At 40.3% G+C, this 17,185-nt stretch overlaps 1 protein-coding gene across 4 annotated transcripts in view; it reads right to left on the bottom strand.

Moving 5' to 3' along the window:
* Nucleotides 1-17,185, bottom strand: part of KIF25 (kinesin family member 25) — a 76,002-nt gene that overhangs the window by 39,886 nt on the left and 18,931 nt on the right. For 3 of the 4 annotated variants that reach the window (XM_048843981.2, XM_048843982.2, XM_075126869.1), the window contains 4 exons: nt 15,718-15,856; nt 7,191-7,294; nt 6,711-6,799; nt 4,854-4,896 (listed from right to left, as the gene is read on the bottom strand). In XM_048843981.2, the coding sequence (XP_048699938.1) occupies nt 4,854-4,896; nt 6,711-6,799; nt 7,191-7,294; nt 15,718-15,856 (375 nt within the window). The remainder of the gene's footprint in view (nt 1-4,853; nt 4,897-6,710; nt 6,800-7,190; nt 7,295-15,717; nt 15,857-17,185) is intronic. The other variant, XM_048843983.2, reaches the window with a different exon arrangement.

Genomic DNA, 17,185 nt, shown 5'->3' with positions numbered 1-17,185 from the left:
AAAAATCTGTGGGGGACATTAATTCTGCATTTGCGCAGTAATCCCCCAGGAGTACTAGTTGCTCTCTCCTCTCTGCAGACCCAATACACTAGTCACTCCCACAGGCAGAATATTCTCAGTGAGAGACAGGGACAAGTAGAGGATAAGAAGTTGCAGAGTGCATAAAGTAATGGCCTCATTTATAGAAACTCCCCTTCACCCAAGCTGCTATACAACTTTGGGGATGCTCATTGGTGTTGATCTGTCCCACAGTTAGGTCAACCTGGTGCACAGCCAATACCTACATCCTTCCAAAGCTCAAAAAGATGGATAACCTCTACTAAAGAGAATCCACAATAAGCAACTGCCATCCCCACACCGCCAGCTTCAAGATAAGTCGTTGTTACTGTTCAGTTGAACAGTTAGGCTTACCACATGAAAACACAGAAGCAGCCTTGCCAACCAAATGTTGAATGAGAAAATCTGAAAACCCAGACATATGCTCTTTCAAATCTCACAAGCCAACACATTTGAATTAAATAAGAAATTAAACAAGAAAATACCTTGGAGACAGTCACCCTGGAGTCCTGATGCAATAGCCAGATTCTCCATATGAAAATGATTTTATTTATAGATGTAATCTAAGGCTTTAAAATCTTGAATTAGCTCAGAAATTGAAAATAAATACTGTGCTGTACAGCCAATAAAAACCTAAACCCTTTTTAGATTTTGGGTTTGAAATAATGACTCTGAAGACAAGACATACAAGACTGTAAAAAAGATCACTTGCCTCTTTTCCAGATTTAATTATAAGAATCCCTAAATAAACAGGATGGAAGTTACTTGAATTTTACTCTTCTCTGAACAGACTCAATCCCTCTTACCTTCTTCCCAAATCCAAGGTCATTTTGGCCAGGTTTCAGCACTGCCTATACTACAGTTTAATCAGCATTACGCAAAACCTTATTCAACACAGTTCTTGATAGGTAGGTAGAAAGAGTCCACCTACCGCTATAGATATATCTGTGTTGGGACAGGGTTGCAATGGAACTGTCCCCCTTTGTCATGGTTAAAACACAGCTCAGTCTTGCAGCGGAGACAGGACAGAATCATGACATATCTAAAGTTCTAGCACAGTTCAGGGACATGGTCAAAACATAGTTAGAGCCTATCTGTAAGACCAAACTATATTTTACTATGTAGGAGAACTGTCTTGTGACTTGGTCCCCCAACACACCTGTATTTGTACTGCAGATGGGCTCTAATGAGAAGAGCATAGACAAGTGCCTAACCATGCTATAAGCACAATTTTGTGAAATATTTTATAACATGATTAGGCCCTACCTACAATGGTCTAGGAAACACTGCTAGCCTCTTGCTAGCAAGATCCATTATTCAATATGGTTCTGGCTAATGTGCTTCTAGTGCCAGTTTGACAGGGCCTTGCAGAGAGGGAGGAGGAATATGCAATAAATAATCATATTTTGCACTATTAGAGTACCTCATCATTGTATCTACAATAAGTTTATGGTACATACAATAGCATTATAACATCCTTGTGTGATAGATACTACTATATCCCTTTAGCAGATGGGGAAACTGAGGCATCAATAACAGAGCAGAGAATAGAGCCCAGGAGTATTAACATTCAATATGATGCTCTAATCACCTGAGTATCCTCAGAACAACTGAGTTTGAAGTCTAGCTAGGACTTTTGTCCTTACCTGTAACCTGTACCTTCAGGATCATCAGAGATGAGCAAAAAGTCCTGAAAGGCAGTCATAATTACAGCCTATCAATTTAAAAAAGAGAACTATTCAACTCAGTACCTATATCAGGAGCAAGGAGTGTCTCCCTTGTCTTGCCCAAACTCATTTAAGTTACAAATATCTGTCACGGGAATGGCTAAATCATTTCCAAAAACAAAAGGTATTCAGGCTGCAATGAAAGAGGCACCATCAACTCAAAAAAAAATCATGTTTCTGTCTGAAAAACTGCATAACTACTCTAGTTACACATAACGCCTAGATTACTAGAATTGAAAGAAGTTGATGAAATTTTTTTTCTCAAGTTTGTTTACTTTGTGCAGTTGACAATTAATTGTGTATAGTCAATTATATTTCCCCCCTTATATTCACTGTCTCTTTAGCTGAAAAGTCCCCTATCGACATCAACAAGGAAGCAGAAAACCCAAATTTTCTTAAAAAAAATATATATATATATATATATATATATATATATAAAAATGTCAGGAGATGGTATTTTAAGGATGTGTGATCAGAACTGGAGTGTTTAAAATGAGTAAATTTTAAAATAAAAAAAAATTCAAGCTGACAAAGTCCTTTAGGAAGACAAAGCACAGCTTCTCAGAAATTTCATTTTAAAACTGGGCCCTTGCATATAATCCTGTTCCTGTGATCTTTCATAAGGATTTTTAAGTATAAGAACAGTTTGGCCCATTGGAGTTTAGAAAGTCAGTGATCCACTATATAAACTAAAACCTAGGCCTTGATATAAGTAAATGGTTATAAATTAGCCTGTATATAATCCACCAATTATCTACATAGGTTTTCTTGACACATTAAAACCTGATAGCTCATAAATGGGCATTGCATTCTACAGTACAATCTGAAAGTCATGGCAGCAACAGTACTATCTACACAATTATGTTCTTGGAACTATTTATTTCCTAACATTTATTCTTTCTAGCCAATTCTTCATATATATCATTAGCTTCCTAATTGTGTTAATCTAAGAGTCCATTCTAGGCCACTGGGGACCATCTAGTACAGCCATAGTTAGGAAGATTTAAATGCATGTGATACTTTGGAAACTTTTCAGTTGCATTCTAAGCACTACCCTAACAAAAGGAAATTTGGCTCCACACTTATATACCATATACATAACACAGAGCATCTGATTGAAAACTATAGCAGCTTAGAAAATTAAGGCTAAAACTTGAATTAACACTCCATCCTCAGCTCACAACTTTTAAATTTTATTTCTTGGTAAGGGCATCAATTAATACTGGAATGTCATCGATACCCATTCTCCTTACTCTCATGGATTTAAGACAGGCCCCTTTAACATGCTTGAATATAATATTTTGTAGGTGATTGTGCTAACTCTTTGGATATCATATTTCCATCCTGATCCACAAGCTATGTTGTAATAATAAAAATGAAAAGGGTCTGACATTTTAAAAAATAGTTACAATGAGCACAAGCAGCTCGACAGGACAGCAGGAAATCTGGAGCAGTCTGAATATTACAAACATAGACAAGGCCTGATCCCCTCCATGGCTGCACCAGATGAACCCAGACCTCAGACCATCAGCACCATAAAGTTCATCAAAAGCCAGGATAGAGCAGCAGATGACAGAACAAGGAGCAATGGTCTCAAGTTGCAGTGGGGGAGGTCTAGGTTGGATATTAGGAAAAACTATTTCACTAGGAGGGTGGTGAAGCACTGGAATGGGTTACCTAGGGAGGCGATGGAATCTCCATCCTTAGAGGTTTTTAAGGCCCGGCTTGACAAAGCCCTGGCTGGAATGATTTAGTTGGGGTTGATCCGGCTTTGCGCAGGGGGTTGGACTAGATGATTGCCTGAGGTCTCTTCCAACCCTAATCTTCTATGATTCGATGAGACCCCTGCTAATGAGCTAGTCACTGATTCAGAAAACCTATGATGATGCTTTTCCCAGAAGGATCAACATCTGTTAGCAGGGTGAATTGTTTCAGGTAAACACTTCCAGCCTGTTATGGGAGTGCACTGCTGGTAGAGAACATGACTGACCTTTGGTTAATGAATGTTATATGTAGCAGTGTGACACCTGTGGTATTCTTAACAACATGTCTGAGAACATACTGCACAATAGAGCACACATCCTAGTTTCTCTAGAGGAGCTGTGGAGTTCTGCTGCTCACTCTGTCTGTTCCACTGTTCCATAAATATCTGCCTAGATCACTTTTACTTTTACACTAAAGAAACCAGCATATGAATACGCTATTAAAGGGACAATGTCAGTTCCAGGATACGTTAACATGGGTCTTAACTGGAAGGAAGTGTCTTCTGGGACCCTAAACAGCTATATAAATATGTCCATAACTCATCTGCCGATGTCTTAACAATGATCAGGATCTTCTGTTTATTTGGGACCCAAACAAAAACAATGGACCATATTCTACTCTCAGCTACACCCGTGTAAAGCGGGAATAACACCACTGACCCTTCTTCTGATTTCACTTACACCACCGTAAGTCAAACGTAATTCAACAAAGTCAATGGAGTTACATTGGCATGCGATCAGGATAAATGAGAGAAGAATTAGTTGCAATGGAGTTCCAGTTGTACTTCAGTGTAACTGAGAGCAGAATAAAGCTCACTGTTTTGTGCTGTGCTGATAAATCATGTTGGGCTAAAATGCTTTGGGATAAAAAATGCTCACAGATCAAATTGGAGGGGAAAAAGTGGTGAAACTCTATTCAGGCTCTACCCACAAAGCCACAGGAGTGGGATGCTTCCTGATGGATGATCCATATTGATCAGTAGTGAAACAGTCATTTGTTAGGTTGGTAGACTGTATGAAATCTATATATAACTTTGAAATTGTTCCTCAACGTGGGTCTCCTGGCTAGCAGGACACAGAACTAGTCACTAGAAATGGAATACTACAACAATTTACATTTTGTTTTCACTGCTCATTACTCAAACCAAATTATTTTGCATGTGAAGAAACAGCAGGTAGAAAAACAATGGACTGCCTCCTTCTCATTCAGAAGTGCATTAGACATTTCCACTTCTTTTGTCTCTTTTCTATTATCATTAAATTTGTTCCTGATTCTGAATATACTTTCATTATTAAATATACTCACATCATCAGTAGCATGTGCCACTTTTTCTGAAAGCTTTCTGTGCCTATTGGGGTTGGGGGAGAGAGAAACAAAATAATTTGTTCATTCATCTCAGAAAAATGTGAACTCTCAGAATGTCTGTGAACTATGTAATTATCTAAACAACGTCAAGAATGAAATCTGGAAAAGGAATCTCTTGGAATTTTCACTACTTTTGTAGAAATATCATAACCATAAAGTAACTACATACTTTTTTATTAACAAATATAGTATTACATTGCAATTAATCAAAGTAAATGAGTTTATTTAAACAAGCAAATTTACAATAAACAAATTAAGAATAAAACTATATGCAAACCATTTTAATGATGCAGAAACTCTAATGGCAATATAAAAACAAGAGCTGTTTGGTAAGAGTTTGCTTAGCAGATTCGACATTAGTAAATTCAACTAAACACTTTCTTTTAAAGTATTTGATCTGATCCTCCAAACACTTGTTGACAAATGATTTTACATATATTGCTAGTCCAAAACTGACTGGGACTACTGATGTGTGTAAATTTACTCATGCTTGTAAGTGTTTGCAGGATTGGACCCTTAGTTTTCATACATTGTTTGAACACTGTTCCAGCACATTAAGACAAGTTAGGCTTAGTGATCATTTGTGTGGCATTATCTATTTTGTTCTGCAGTGTAATTCTGCAGCTAAATGTATTAATATTTCAGAGGGTACACAAACAGTGATCAGGTCCCTTACAGGTACAAAAAGCATACATTATACAAAATTTCCTCATCAGGCTCCTGGAAATTTCCTGAATAAGTTTTTTTTTTTAATACTTAAAATGACCATATTTTGAACAGAGTTGGCAAAAATAAATAGGCTTTTCAAATATATTCTAAGCTAACAGGTAGATACAACAAGCAGAGAAGGTAAAATAAAGCTCCAAACTACCGGTAAACCCAAATGACTTCCCAAATGACTAGTTTTATTAACAGGAAAATTCAAAACAAGCAACTTTGCACCTACTAACAAACAACAGAGGTCTTTGCAGCTTTCAATAAGGGGAGGAGGAGAGGACACAAACTCATCTGAGCAACCATCCTGGCTGCTTCCCCTGTGCTTTTATAGCCCCTATTGCAGATCAGCCATGAAATAGGCAGTGGACCCAGGTTCTTTCTGTGACCTCTTACACGCTGGGCTTTCGGGATCACCTTTATACCTTAGGGCTCATTCTCTCTCTCACCCTTCCTCCCAAATTAAAGGTTTTAAATTGTGGTTTCTAAGGACAGTCATTTCTTGATCTCGGAAGATCATAGTGTGGTTGGTGTTTAGCCACACACATAGCTCTTTTTTCTATGTCTTGCTTGCTATTTTAATTCCTCCCTTCTTTTCCTTTAGCCATCTAAGCAATTTCCTGCTTCTTACTTACTCAAACCTAATCCTGCCTTTCCTCTTCCACCCCAAAATACACTGGCAATTACAAGTGATTGCATAATGAGCTGGAGTTATAGGACCAAATTCCCCAGTAGTGTAAGAAGATGACTCTACTCCAGGGAAGTAAATGGAATTACTGCCAACATAAATAGGTGTGAGTCTGGCCCACAGTATCACAAGACAACACATGGATATTTTATTGAGCAACAGAAAAGTGTGAGATTTCCTTCTCTAATGTCACATTATCAATTTGATAGGAGAAGGAAGCCAATATTGACAGTACCTTTACAATATATATTTTATAGTAAGATTGCAGTCCTCCCAAAAAACCGAGAAAATATTTATTTTCACACACATCCCCGCACACACACCCCCCCGGCACTGTTCTCTCTGTACTTGTTTTATGCATCAACTAAAAGAATAATATTTCAAAAGTAAGCTACCAATCTTGTGAGACTGAATGTCCAAAAGCAGTATCAAAAGGCAATAAGGGACGGATCCTGCAGTGCACTCTGATATTTCCCCTCAGTTCCTGGGATTATAATACAAAAATGTAATTAGTACAAACCATTACAAGAGGACATGCATGTAGGCCCTGGTCCTGCAAATACTCACATGTTTAACTTTTTAAGAACATGCATAAGAGTTTGCAAGGGAGGAGAACTGGGAGATTAAGTTATGCTCCAAGGATTCTCCTTTTTAGAGCAAAGGGCACAAGTACTGTATTTAAAAGACATTTCTGATTAGGAACAATATGGTATGACTTGCTGCAAAAAGCAGATGTGCCTCTGTAAAGAAGCATATGGTACATCGACAAAGGGTCAGATACATCAAGTAGGAGCATATTCATTAGCTATGATGTCTGGGAAGTTAGGCATATAATTGCAGGAGGTCTCAATGGTTCTCTCATTATAGATACTCACAATTAAACTGTTGTGAAGTATTTTTCTCTTTTGTTTTTCTTGCTGGTATCGCTCGTTAACTTCCTGTAAAGACTGCTTGAGATCAAAAGCTTTTGTCTGGAATGCTGGAAGAAGAAAGCCATTTTAAAAACGTAAACTCTTGGGATATACAAATAGGATTTTCAATAGCACCTAAGTGAACTAGGAGCACAGTTACTATGGGCACAAATACATAACCTTGAAAATGTTAAATTATTAGACGTACAAGGCATTCAAAGATCATTCACATCTGCCAGTTCAGTTAGGCCAGTGCTATTTGTCACTACGTGAGAGATCAATGTACAGAGGCCATTTTGGGACTCCAGCTGTTTAAGCTGGTAGACATCAGACACGCTGCAGTGATGACAGGCTTTTTCTTCCACTGAGCAAATGGGTGGTGATCTTTACCATTCTAATCACTTCTACTGCAGATTCATTAGGCATCAATAGTGGCATGTACTCCCCTCCTATGCAGAGGAAAAGCGCTGAGGCAGCTCCAACCGTGGGTGGTTTATTAAGGAGTTAAGGTGGAAATGGGGGAGTGTTCTAGCATGAACAGACAGGCTTTAACTTGCTCTTGGATACCCATGGAGTGGCGAATAGATAGGAGAGTACAAATCTTACGCAAGTTTTAATTATATGAAGTATTTTGAGAAAATACTTCACATGTGATGGAACAGGAGTCCGATTGTCCTGGGAAATGGAGTTTATACATATAATGAAGGCAGAAGAGTCATTACTTCATGTCTCTGCTTTTTCAGTTGAGCATAAATTTTCAATACAGTAAGCAGAAAGTTAGACATGCAACTCATTTAGTGTGCTGCTAAACCCTTGTAAACAGAGCTGAAAATGTTCCCTATAAAATGCCAGAGTACACTTCATTTCTAAGATTTCATAGAAAGCTTAATCTTTTGAAATCCCATGAAAGTCCTCCTCACACAAACTGAAGAGGGACGTATAGAGCAGAGTAAAAGCTCTCCAACCTCACAGATGATTTTGTTTCCACCTAATTACATTCACACTGAAAGGTCCATGTGGCAGATGAGAAAAACCTGTAAACTGTCAGAGAAAGCAACCTCCCAGGAACCCCAGCAAGAAATCGAAGTCCACAACATTAGCGAGCTGTCCAGTGACGCAGAAGTACGGTATCCCTCGAATGTGGCTGTAGAGTTGGACTAGCAATAAGGCCACCAGGCAGTATTCACCTTTTTATGAATAAGTTAATATTGAATTTTAAGATCTCAACATGGCAAGCATGTGACTTACACTCCCGGCTAGAAGCTAAAAATCTGAAAACTTTAAACAACCTTTGTCTTATACTGGAGTTTCCCCAGATATTATTTTTGCCATTCCTAATCTGTAAGCCTCACCCGTCAGCCTTGAGGTACTCTCCAGTGTGCAAATTACCAGGGATACATGAAACTGTCAGCTGGAGGGGCAAGGCAAGACCCAAGAGCTATATGGAGAATGGTCCCTTTCTTGCATTCAGTAAATCTAGTAACAATGGCTTAGTCTGAGCAATCATTTGTGGGTTAATGTTGGGTTAAACCTAAATGATAGGGGGGGTTAAAATGTTCAGTGTTACCCTGGAAGCCTAAACAGAAACTTCTCTCTTTGGCCACATAAGACAGTAATATATATATTTTTAAAATATACACAGCAACACTCAATTCTTGAATTTTCTTGGAGAACCAACAGAGGAGGAATTGTATTATGGAATTGTAACAGTGACCCCTGCTAGGCTGCAAGACATTTTCCATTACAGACCTGAACTTGACCACTTGGCACAGCTCCCTCACGTAAGATTTTCCAAGTGAAGCCCCTCATAGCTAAAGCATGATGTAAAAATCTCTTGATTGTTTTATACACTAACTCTCTTGAAGAACTAGCACTTAGGACTATTTTTTTAGCAAGCTGAAGAGTAAATGGTTTTAGTTATTGGAGGTGATCTTTGTGCAGTGAGCTTCTGCGAGAGGCCTGGTGAATATTACAAGCTCTGCTCCACTTAATCTGTGCTTTAGTTTAAAAAAAAAAAAATTCTAGCCCTTTTTGTTGTGAAAGTAATTGTGAAAACAGAAATCAATCATTAGCTCGTCACAATGGTCACTGGTTTGTCACAATGGTTTTTCGAAAAGACAGATGATTCCTTGGGATCTGCAGAAGACAAATAAAGGTCGACAACAAGCTATGTTTATCCAAGCACTGCACAACCCCCTACCTCAAGTTCTTGCACCTGACAGCTGTATTTTCATACATGCTTTCCCAACACTCACTCCCATAAAAAGAATAAACCATTATGCCGCTCATGTTTTGTGAGGTTTTATATGCACCAGAGATGGACCCTTTTAATGTAAGCGCCACAAAGCCCATTTTCTAACAGGCAATTAAACCTTTCTTGTGTGGAACTATTTGTTTATGTACCTAGCCATTTGTTACCATTATTTGTGTTCTCCTGGGATTCCTGCTTGTTTCCCCAGTGAGCCACTCTAGAAGTTACTTATTATTATTTATTATTCATATTATGGTAGTGCCTAGGAACTCATACTGACATCATGACTCCACTGTGCTAGGCACTGTACAAACACAGAGTAAGAGACTGCCCCGGAAGGTTACTATCTAAGCAGACAAGACAGACACAGAGTGGGGAAAAGGGTATACTGTACAAGCAGAACGAACACAAGTGATGGTTTGCAAACATCATGTTAATGTCATAATTTTCCATCTTCTCTTCCCATACTGGGTCCAAATTTTAAAAATGAGGCCAATCAAACCCAATGGAAATGGTTCCCCTACCTTGTAGGTTAGAGAGCCATGATACAATATGCTTCACATCACTAGTCCTTTCAATGTTGTTCCAGTTGTCTTGCAAGAAAGGTTGCATAAGAGGACAAACATTAGTTATCTTTTCTAAATGATTAGCACCAGCCTGAGTAACTGGTTTTGTTGCACACTGTTTTAGTCTTAACCAGATGCTATCTATAAGTTGTCAGATGCTCTATCTGTCTGTAATACTGCTCTTTAGGATAGTGCATTTTTATACTATGCAGAGGTTTGGCTTGGTTTTTAATCTCCCCACAAAAATTGAGGGTGATTTGATACAAACTTTTAAAGTAGCAGGTTTTTTGTTTTGTTCTTCATTTCAGAAAGAACATTTTGAAGGCACAGAAAAGTCAGGGAAGAACATTCATTTGGGCCCAAATCCAGCCCCTTCCCTTCCCCCGAGGTGCAGGGGACATCCCAGGCAGCAGAGCTGGTGAGGCTGGGCTATGCAAAAGTGGGCAAATGCAGGATTCCGGGGACCATGCAGAGAATGCACATCTCCTGCACGGTGCAGAGCTCAGCTCCCGGGGAAGGAGGCAGGACTTGGGCGGCCTAGGGGATGAGCTGCTCCACATAGCCTTCCATCTTCCCCACCACAGGAAGGAGGAGCCTGTGTAAGGAGACATGGAGGCTAATTCATAGACTGGGGCACTGTAGCTTCCATAAAACCTATCTATAGTTTATTAGGGGTGGTGGAATAATTCTTCCCCCAGTTATTCATTTGATCAGGTACAGGCTTTAGATTTGCTCCTTCATAACTGCTAGGGGTGCTAACTTTCTAATCACACAAAACTGAACACCCTAGCCCTGCCCCTTCCCTGAGGCCCTGCCCCATTCCCTGAGGCCCCATCCCCCGCTCACTACATCCCCCTCCCTCAGTGGCTCGCTCTCCCCCACCCTCACTCACTTTCACTGGGCTGGGGGAGGGGATTGGGGTGCGGCATGGGATGAGGACTCTAACTGGGGGTGCAGACTCCAAGGTGAGGCCAGAAATGAGGGGTTCAGAGTGCGGGAGGGGGCTCGGGCTCTGGCTGGTGTGGGCTCTGGGCTGGGGTGAAGGGTTTGGGGTGCAGGAGGGGGCTCCAGGGTGGGGCTGAGGGATTGGGAATGTGGGAGGGGGCTGCGGGTTGACGCAGGGGGTTGGGAGGGGATATAGACTCTGGGGATTAAGGGTTTGGGGTGCAGGAGGCGGGTCCTGGCTGGGGGGTGGGGCTGCAGAATTCAGAGTGCGGGATGGGGCTGCGGGTTGAGGCAGGAGATTGGGGTGCAGGAGGGGGTGCAGGATGAGGGGATCAGGGTGTGAGACGGGGCTCTGGTCTGGGGCAGGGTGCGAGGGGTGCCGGTTCTGGGGTGGGGCTGAGGGGTTGGGGTACAGGAGGGGGGCTCTGGGTTTTGGGGGGGGGGGGGCTCAGGGCTGGGGTAGGGGCGTGGGCTTACCTCGGGTGGCTCCAGGTCAGGGATGCTGCGGGTCTAAGGCAAGCTAGTCCCTACCTGTCCTGGCACTGCGCCCTGGAAGCGGCCAGGAGGTCCAGCTCCTAGGCGGTGGGTTGGGAGGGGCCAGGAGGCTCTGTGCGCTGCTCTCGGCCACAGGCACCACCCCCCCAGCTCCCACTGGCTGCAGTTCCCAGCCAATGAGACCGCAGGGCCAGTGGTCAGGGCGGGGACAGCGTGCGGAGCCCCGTGCGGCCCCCCCCCCCCCATCTCGGAGCCAGACCTGCTGCCTGCTTCTGGGGCACAGCGCAGTGCCAGGATAGGTAGGTACTAGCCTGCCTTAGACCTGCAGCACCGCCGACCGGACTTTTAACGGCCCAGTCAGCGGTGCTGACTGGAGCCGCCAGGATTCCTTTTTGACGGGGCGTTCCGGTCAAAAACCGGACACTTGGCAACCCTAATAACTGCTAACTTGCTAAGCACTGACAATACTAGTTCTTCCATCTTTTGAAGACTATTCAGGGTCCACAGACACTAATATGGCCTTTTTCAGACAGTATCTATATGATGGATTAAGTTAAAAGAGTCTTCTTAAATTTTCAGAAACTTGCCACCCATCTCAAAAACGGCTGGATTGATATATGAGTCTCAGGAGGACCCCTGTCAGTCAGTCTGCCAATATTTTTTGCTAAAATGATAACATCTATGTTAACTGGGGAACTATGGTAATAAGGACAGAACAATGGGTCTGTTCCTGGTTTGGGAATTACTATTATTCACACTTCACACAGCAAAGATGGCAGTGTCTAGTTTTCAGACTGAGATTAAATAAATCTAATAAGGGGCTACTCAGTTATTTTACAACTGTCTGAGTTCACTCTATACCCACCAGACTCTGGCAATTGACATACTTGGAATGCTTTTTAACATTTCTATGGGTATCTACCTATCAAGCATTTCAGCTTGAGCCTCTATTTTATGAAGTTAAACAGGTAACATATGATTTCCCTGGTACTGTATATATATATTTGGGATTATGCGTAGTAAGGGATGAAGTGTACATCTCATGACAGGTTTCAGAGTAGCAGCCGTGTTAGTCTGTATTTGCAAAAAGAAAAGGAGGACTTGTGGCACCTTAGAGACTAACAAATTTATTAGAGCATAAGCTTTCATGAGCTACAGCTCACTTCATCGGATGCATACAGTGGAAAATATAGTCGGGAGATTTTATATACACAGAGAACATGAAACAATGGGTGTTACCATACAGACTGTAACAAGAGTGATCAGGAAAGATGAGCTATTACCAGCAGGAGAGCGGGGGGCCGGGCCGGGCCGGGCCGACCTTTTGTAGTGATAATCAAGCCCATTGCCAACTGTGTCCACATATCTATTCAGGGGACACCATCATAGGGCCTAATCACATCAGCCACACTTTCAGAGGCTCGTTCACCTGCGCATCTACCAATGTGATATATGCCATCATGTGCCAGCAATGTCCCTCTGCCATGTACATTGGCCAAACTGGACAGTCTCTATGTAAAAGAATAAACGGACAGAAATCAGACGTCAAGAATTATAACATTCAAAAACCAGTCGGACAATACTTCAATCTCTTTGGTCACTCGATTACAGACCTAAAAGTGGCAATTCTTCAACAAAAAAACTTCAAAAACAGACTCCAACGAGAGACTGCTGAATTGGAATTAATTTGCAAACTGGATACAATTAACTTAGGCTTGAATAAAGACTGGGAGTGGATCTGCATCCGATGAAGTGAGCTGTAGCTCATGAAAGCTTATGCTCAAATAAATTTGTTAGTCTCTAAGGTGCCACACGTCCTCCTTTTCTCATTACACAAAGTAAAACTATTTCCCTTGTTTATTTCCCCTCCTACTGTTCTTGTAAAGTGCTGGAAATGGCCCACCTTGATTATCACCACAAAAGGTCCCCCCCCCACCCCCACTCTCCTGCTAGTGATAGCTCACCTTTCCTGATCACTCTTGTTACAGTCTGTATGTTAACACCCATTGTTTCATGTTCTCTGTGTATATAAAATCTCCCCACTATATTTTCCACTGCATGCATTCGATGAAGTGAGCTGTATCTCATGAAAGCTTATGCTCTAATAAATCTCATGACAGTAATTCTGAATATTTCTCTATGATATTGTGTAACTGGTCCACCAATTTTATTTTGTTTTACCAGATGGACAAATCTCCAGGTAGAATCCCTTCCATGATGATCTGTGAACCTGGCCTGGTTGTTTAAGTTTATGATACTGACAATGTAGTTTGCTATTTCGTTCATACTCTTTCCCACCCCTACCTCATTTACTTAAGAGGGATAAGGGTATCCGACCACATACCTTTTGTATCATGCTAAGTTCCATTTTGTTTGGGTCAAACAAATTTACAGCAGGAAAGTTCCTCCTACCTTTTCCATTTGCATTTATTTTAAAAAATACTTTAGAATTTGTGTGCATTTGGTCAGTCATTTTGAGTCCTTCAAACCCAAATTTATCCTACGAGAATATTTTCTGTGCTAATGCTGGGCCTCGCCGTATATCTTTACTATTTACCATTATTAACATTTATGTAAGTGTTACACTTGAAAACATTTCCCATGAGTTAATAGCTCACCACCTCTTGACATCCTTGTAAATGTCACTGTTACATAAGGTCCAAGTCCTGCATTTTGATCCACGTGGGTGGAACTGCTACATTCACACACAGCTCCACTGAAATCAGTGGCTGCGCCCACACAGATTACAATGCAAGACTGTGGCCTAATTCAGAACATTAATATTTTATATTTCCAGGTACATGATATTATAAGTAATAAATTACTATAAGGAACTGAAAAATATAGGTTAAGAACACATAGAAATCACCCAAGCACCAATATGCTATTCCACAGCTGTGACATCACAGACTGATGCATTAAGGGATTTCAACAGCAAGACTAGAACAGACCAGAGGATTCTGTGGGACCTATAAAGAATATTTTAAAAACTAGCTTACAACACTGTATTTGTTTATGGGATAACTGCCCCCCACAGTCTGATAAATTGGAGCATTCAACTTAAAATCCTGGTTCTTTTTTACTTTGTTCTCTGCTACCGTATCAAAGGTGGTCTGTTTAATTGTTTTCTTCATCTTGGCAGTGGAACATTCCAAACCCATGCAGAGTACATAATCTTTGTTTAATCCACCTGTCTGACTAATCTGGCACACACTTGCCACTGTGCATTCTGCTTGATTCCATTACGTAAATAATCCCCCCTTGAGACAAATAAGACCCAGACCTAACTGATTTTTGCAGTATAAAAATGGACAATTGTTTCTCATATGTTGCAATACCTGGGGATAGCATTGCGAGTTGCTGAGTGGCCCACAAATTTTGGTTTTTACTTTTTATTCCTGCATTTTGGATAAATTAAATCAGATGTTGACGGTAACATTTTCAAAACTCTGGTCCCCAAGCCTGCTATCAGATCCGCTAGCAAAGACCCTTATATGCCTGTGTGGGGTCCCACTGAAGTCAATGAGTTCTGAACATGTGCAGGAGTCCAGACTGGAGGCTCCAATTGCAGAATCAATGCCTTAGTGCCTGAGTTACACATACACAGAGTGTTTGTGCAGACAAGTACATGCTTTGCATTTATACATGTTTTGCAAGTCAAACATAGGCACTGAGTTTTGAAAACATAGTCTTTATAGTGTCATTTTACACAGTACCTTGTGTGTGTCTGTTTTTTAATTAAGAAGTATATTTTCTCCCTAAAACATAGGAAAAATTTAAAAATCCAGTTTGCCCTATTTTCTGACATTATTCTGAGAAGGCTGAACTCTCCTGAGATTTTCCCTGGTACAGTCAAAAGTACAAAGTTCCAGCTCAGGAAACACATTTTTTATTTTACTATTCCATAACAATCAAGATAACAAGCCCAAAAATTTCACATTAAAATGTTAGAACGGGGCCAACTTGGAACTCCAGTAGAAGCTGCAATCAGCACCAAAAAAATCGATCCAAACTATTGTAAGGCATGCTGCCTTGTGAAAATATTTGATTACACACATATTTTTGGTAGTACCTGCTTAAGGAAAGCCCACGATCTAGAAGCCTAAATGAAAAAAAAAACCCCAAAAAACGACCCCAAATTTTAAGTGACACCCGTGTCAAAATCAAACAAAACACATGAAAGAAATGTAATGTTAATGTTACACGTCTGAAACATAAATGCGGTGAGTCTTACTTTGCAGAGCTTCATTCTGCAGCTGGATCTTTTGGACAGCAGTCAAAACTTGGTAAAGAGAATTCTTGTACTGATGTTGAAAGTCTCTTGAAAGCTCAAGAGCAAATGCATGGAGGTTCTTCAGGTCTCGCTTAAGTCTCTATGCAATAAGCAGAAAACATCATCTTAAAAAAGATGTAAAAATAGCAGTTGGATGGTAAAATATCCATAATGCAAATAACTATTGTCAGGTATCACAACCAAGAAGAACGTTTATATTTCACATAATGAATGGGTTTAATTTAAGGACTGATTTTGCAAGATGCTAAGTCATCTCATTTCCAACTGACTTCCGCAGGAAATTTCATAGCAAGTGCTCAGACCATCACTGCATTAGGCCCTAAATGTGGAAGAAAGTATCTTTTTTAATTTTGTTAACTAAAACCAAGACACTTTAACAGTGCGTAATGTACATGCTTATGAATCACATATACAAGTAATTTTAAATACACATACTTCATAGAATCATAGAATCATAGACTATCAGGGTTGGAAGGGACCTCAGGAGGTCATCTAGCCCAACCTCCTGCTCAAAGCAGGACCAATCCCCAATTTTTGCCCCAGATCCCTAAATGGCCCCCTCAAGGATTGAACTCACAACCCTGGGTTTAGCAGGCCAATGCTCAAACCACTGAGCTATCACACCCCCCCCCAAAATAAAAATAAATATTTTTATAATAAATTTATAATAATTTTATAATAAATAAAATTTATAATTTATAATAATTTTTATAATAAATACTTAAAATAAATAATTAGTTATTACTATATTCTTACTTTGCACATTTTACATACTTTGTTCAGTAGCTACATACCTAGCTCATCCTCAAATTTTTCTAGAATTTGCCACTTCTTCTGATATGAAAGAAGATGCATTTTACAAAAATCAGATTCCTTTATAGTGTGGGATATAATGTTTTTTATTATTAAAATACATTAACACCCAGAGCATCTTAGACTGACAGTCAAAAATTGAAATAAGTAAAAATAAATTAAATGCAAGAGAGAAGTGTGGTCTGACTGTAAGACTAGGAGCCAGGAAATCTCCTTCTAGGCTCTTCAACAAGGCACTTAGCCAATCTGTAAAATGGGATTAATAATGATTTACCTCGCAGAGGTGTGGTGATGGTTAACACTTTCTACGGCCCTCTGAAGATGAGAAAGTGCTGAGTATTACTCTGTGGCGCTTTGATATTACCAGTACTACATAGTCAGCCTTTCACTGTGAATTAATTACTTGACTAATTTTTAATGGTAAGACTTTGTACTGAAGGTTAAAAAAATAAAATCTACTGCAGCTTTACCTCCAAAAAGCTACAGAACACAACAGGGTAAGAAAACCAGTGTTTTTCAGTGACAATTCTAGGAATACAGGTAATTTAGAATTGTATCTGGACAGCTTTTGCCTCTTGTAACGTATTTATCTCCT

Source organism: Caretta caretta, chromosome 3, assembly GCF_965140235.1.
Source record: "Caretta caretta isolate rCarCar2 chromosome 3, rCarCar1.hap1, whole genome shotgun sequence".
In the NCBI taxonomy this organism is placed as follows: domain Eukaryota; kingdom Metazoa; phylum Chordata; order Testudines; family Cheloniidae; genus Caretta; species Caretta caretta.
Note: the sequence above shows the minus strand (reverse complement) of the source record. Positions and strands in the feature narration are given on the sequence as shown.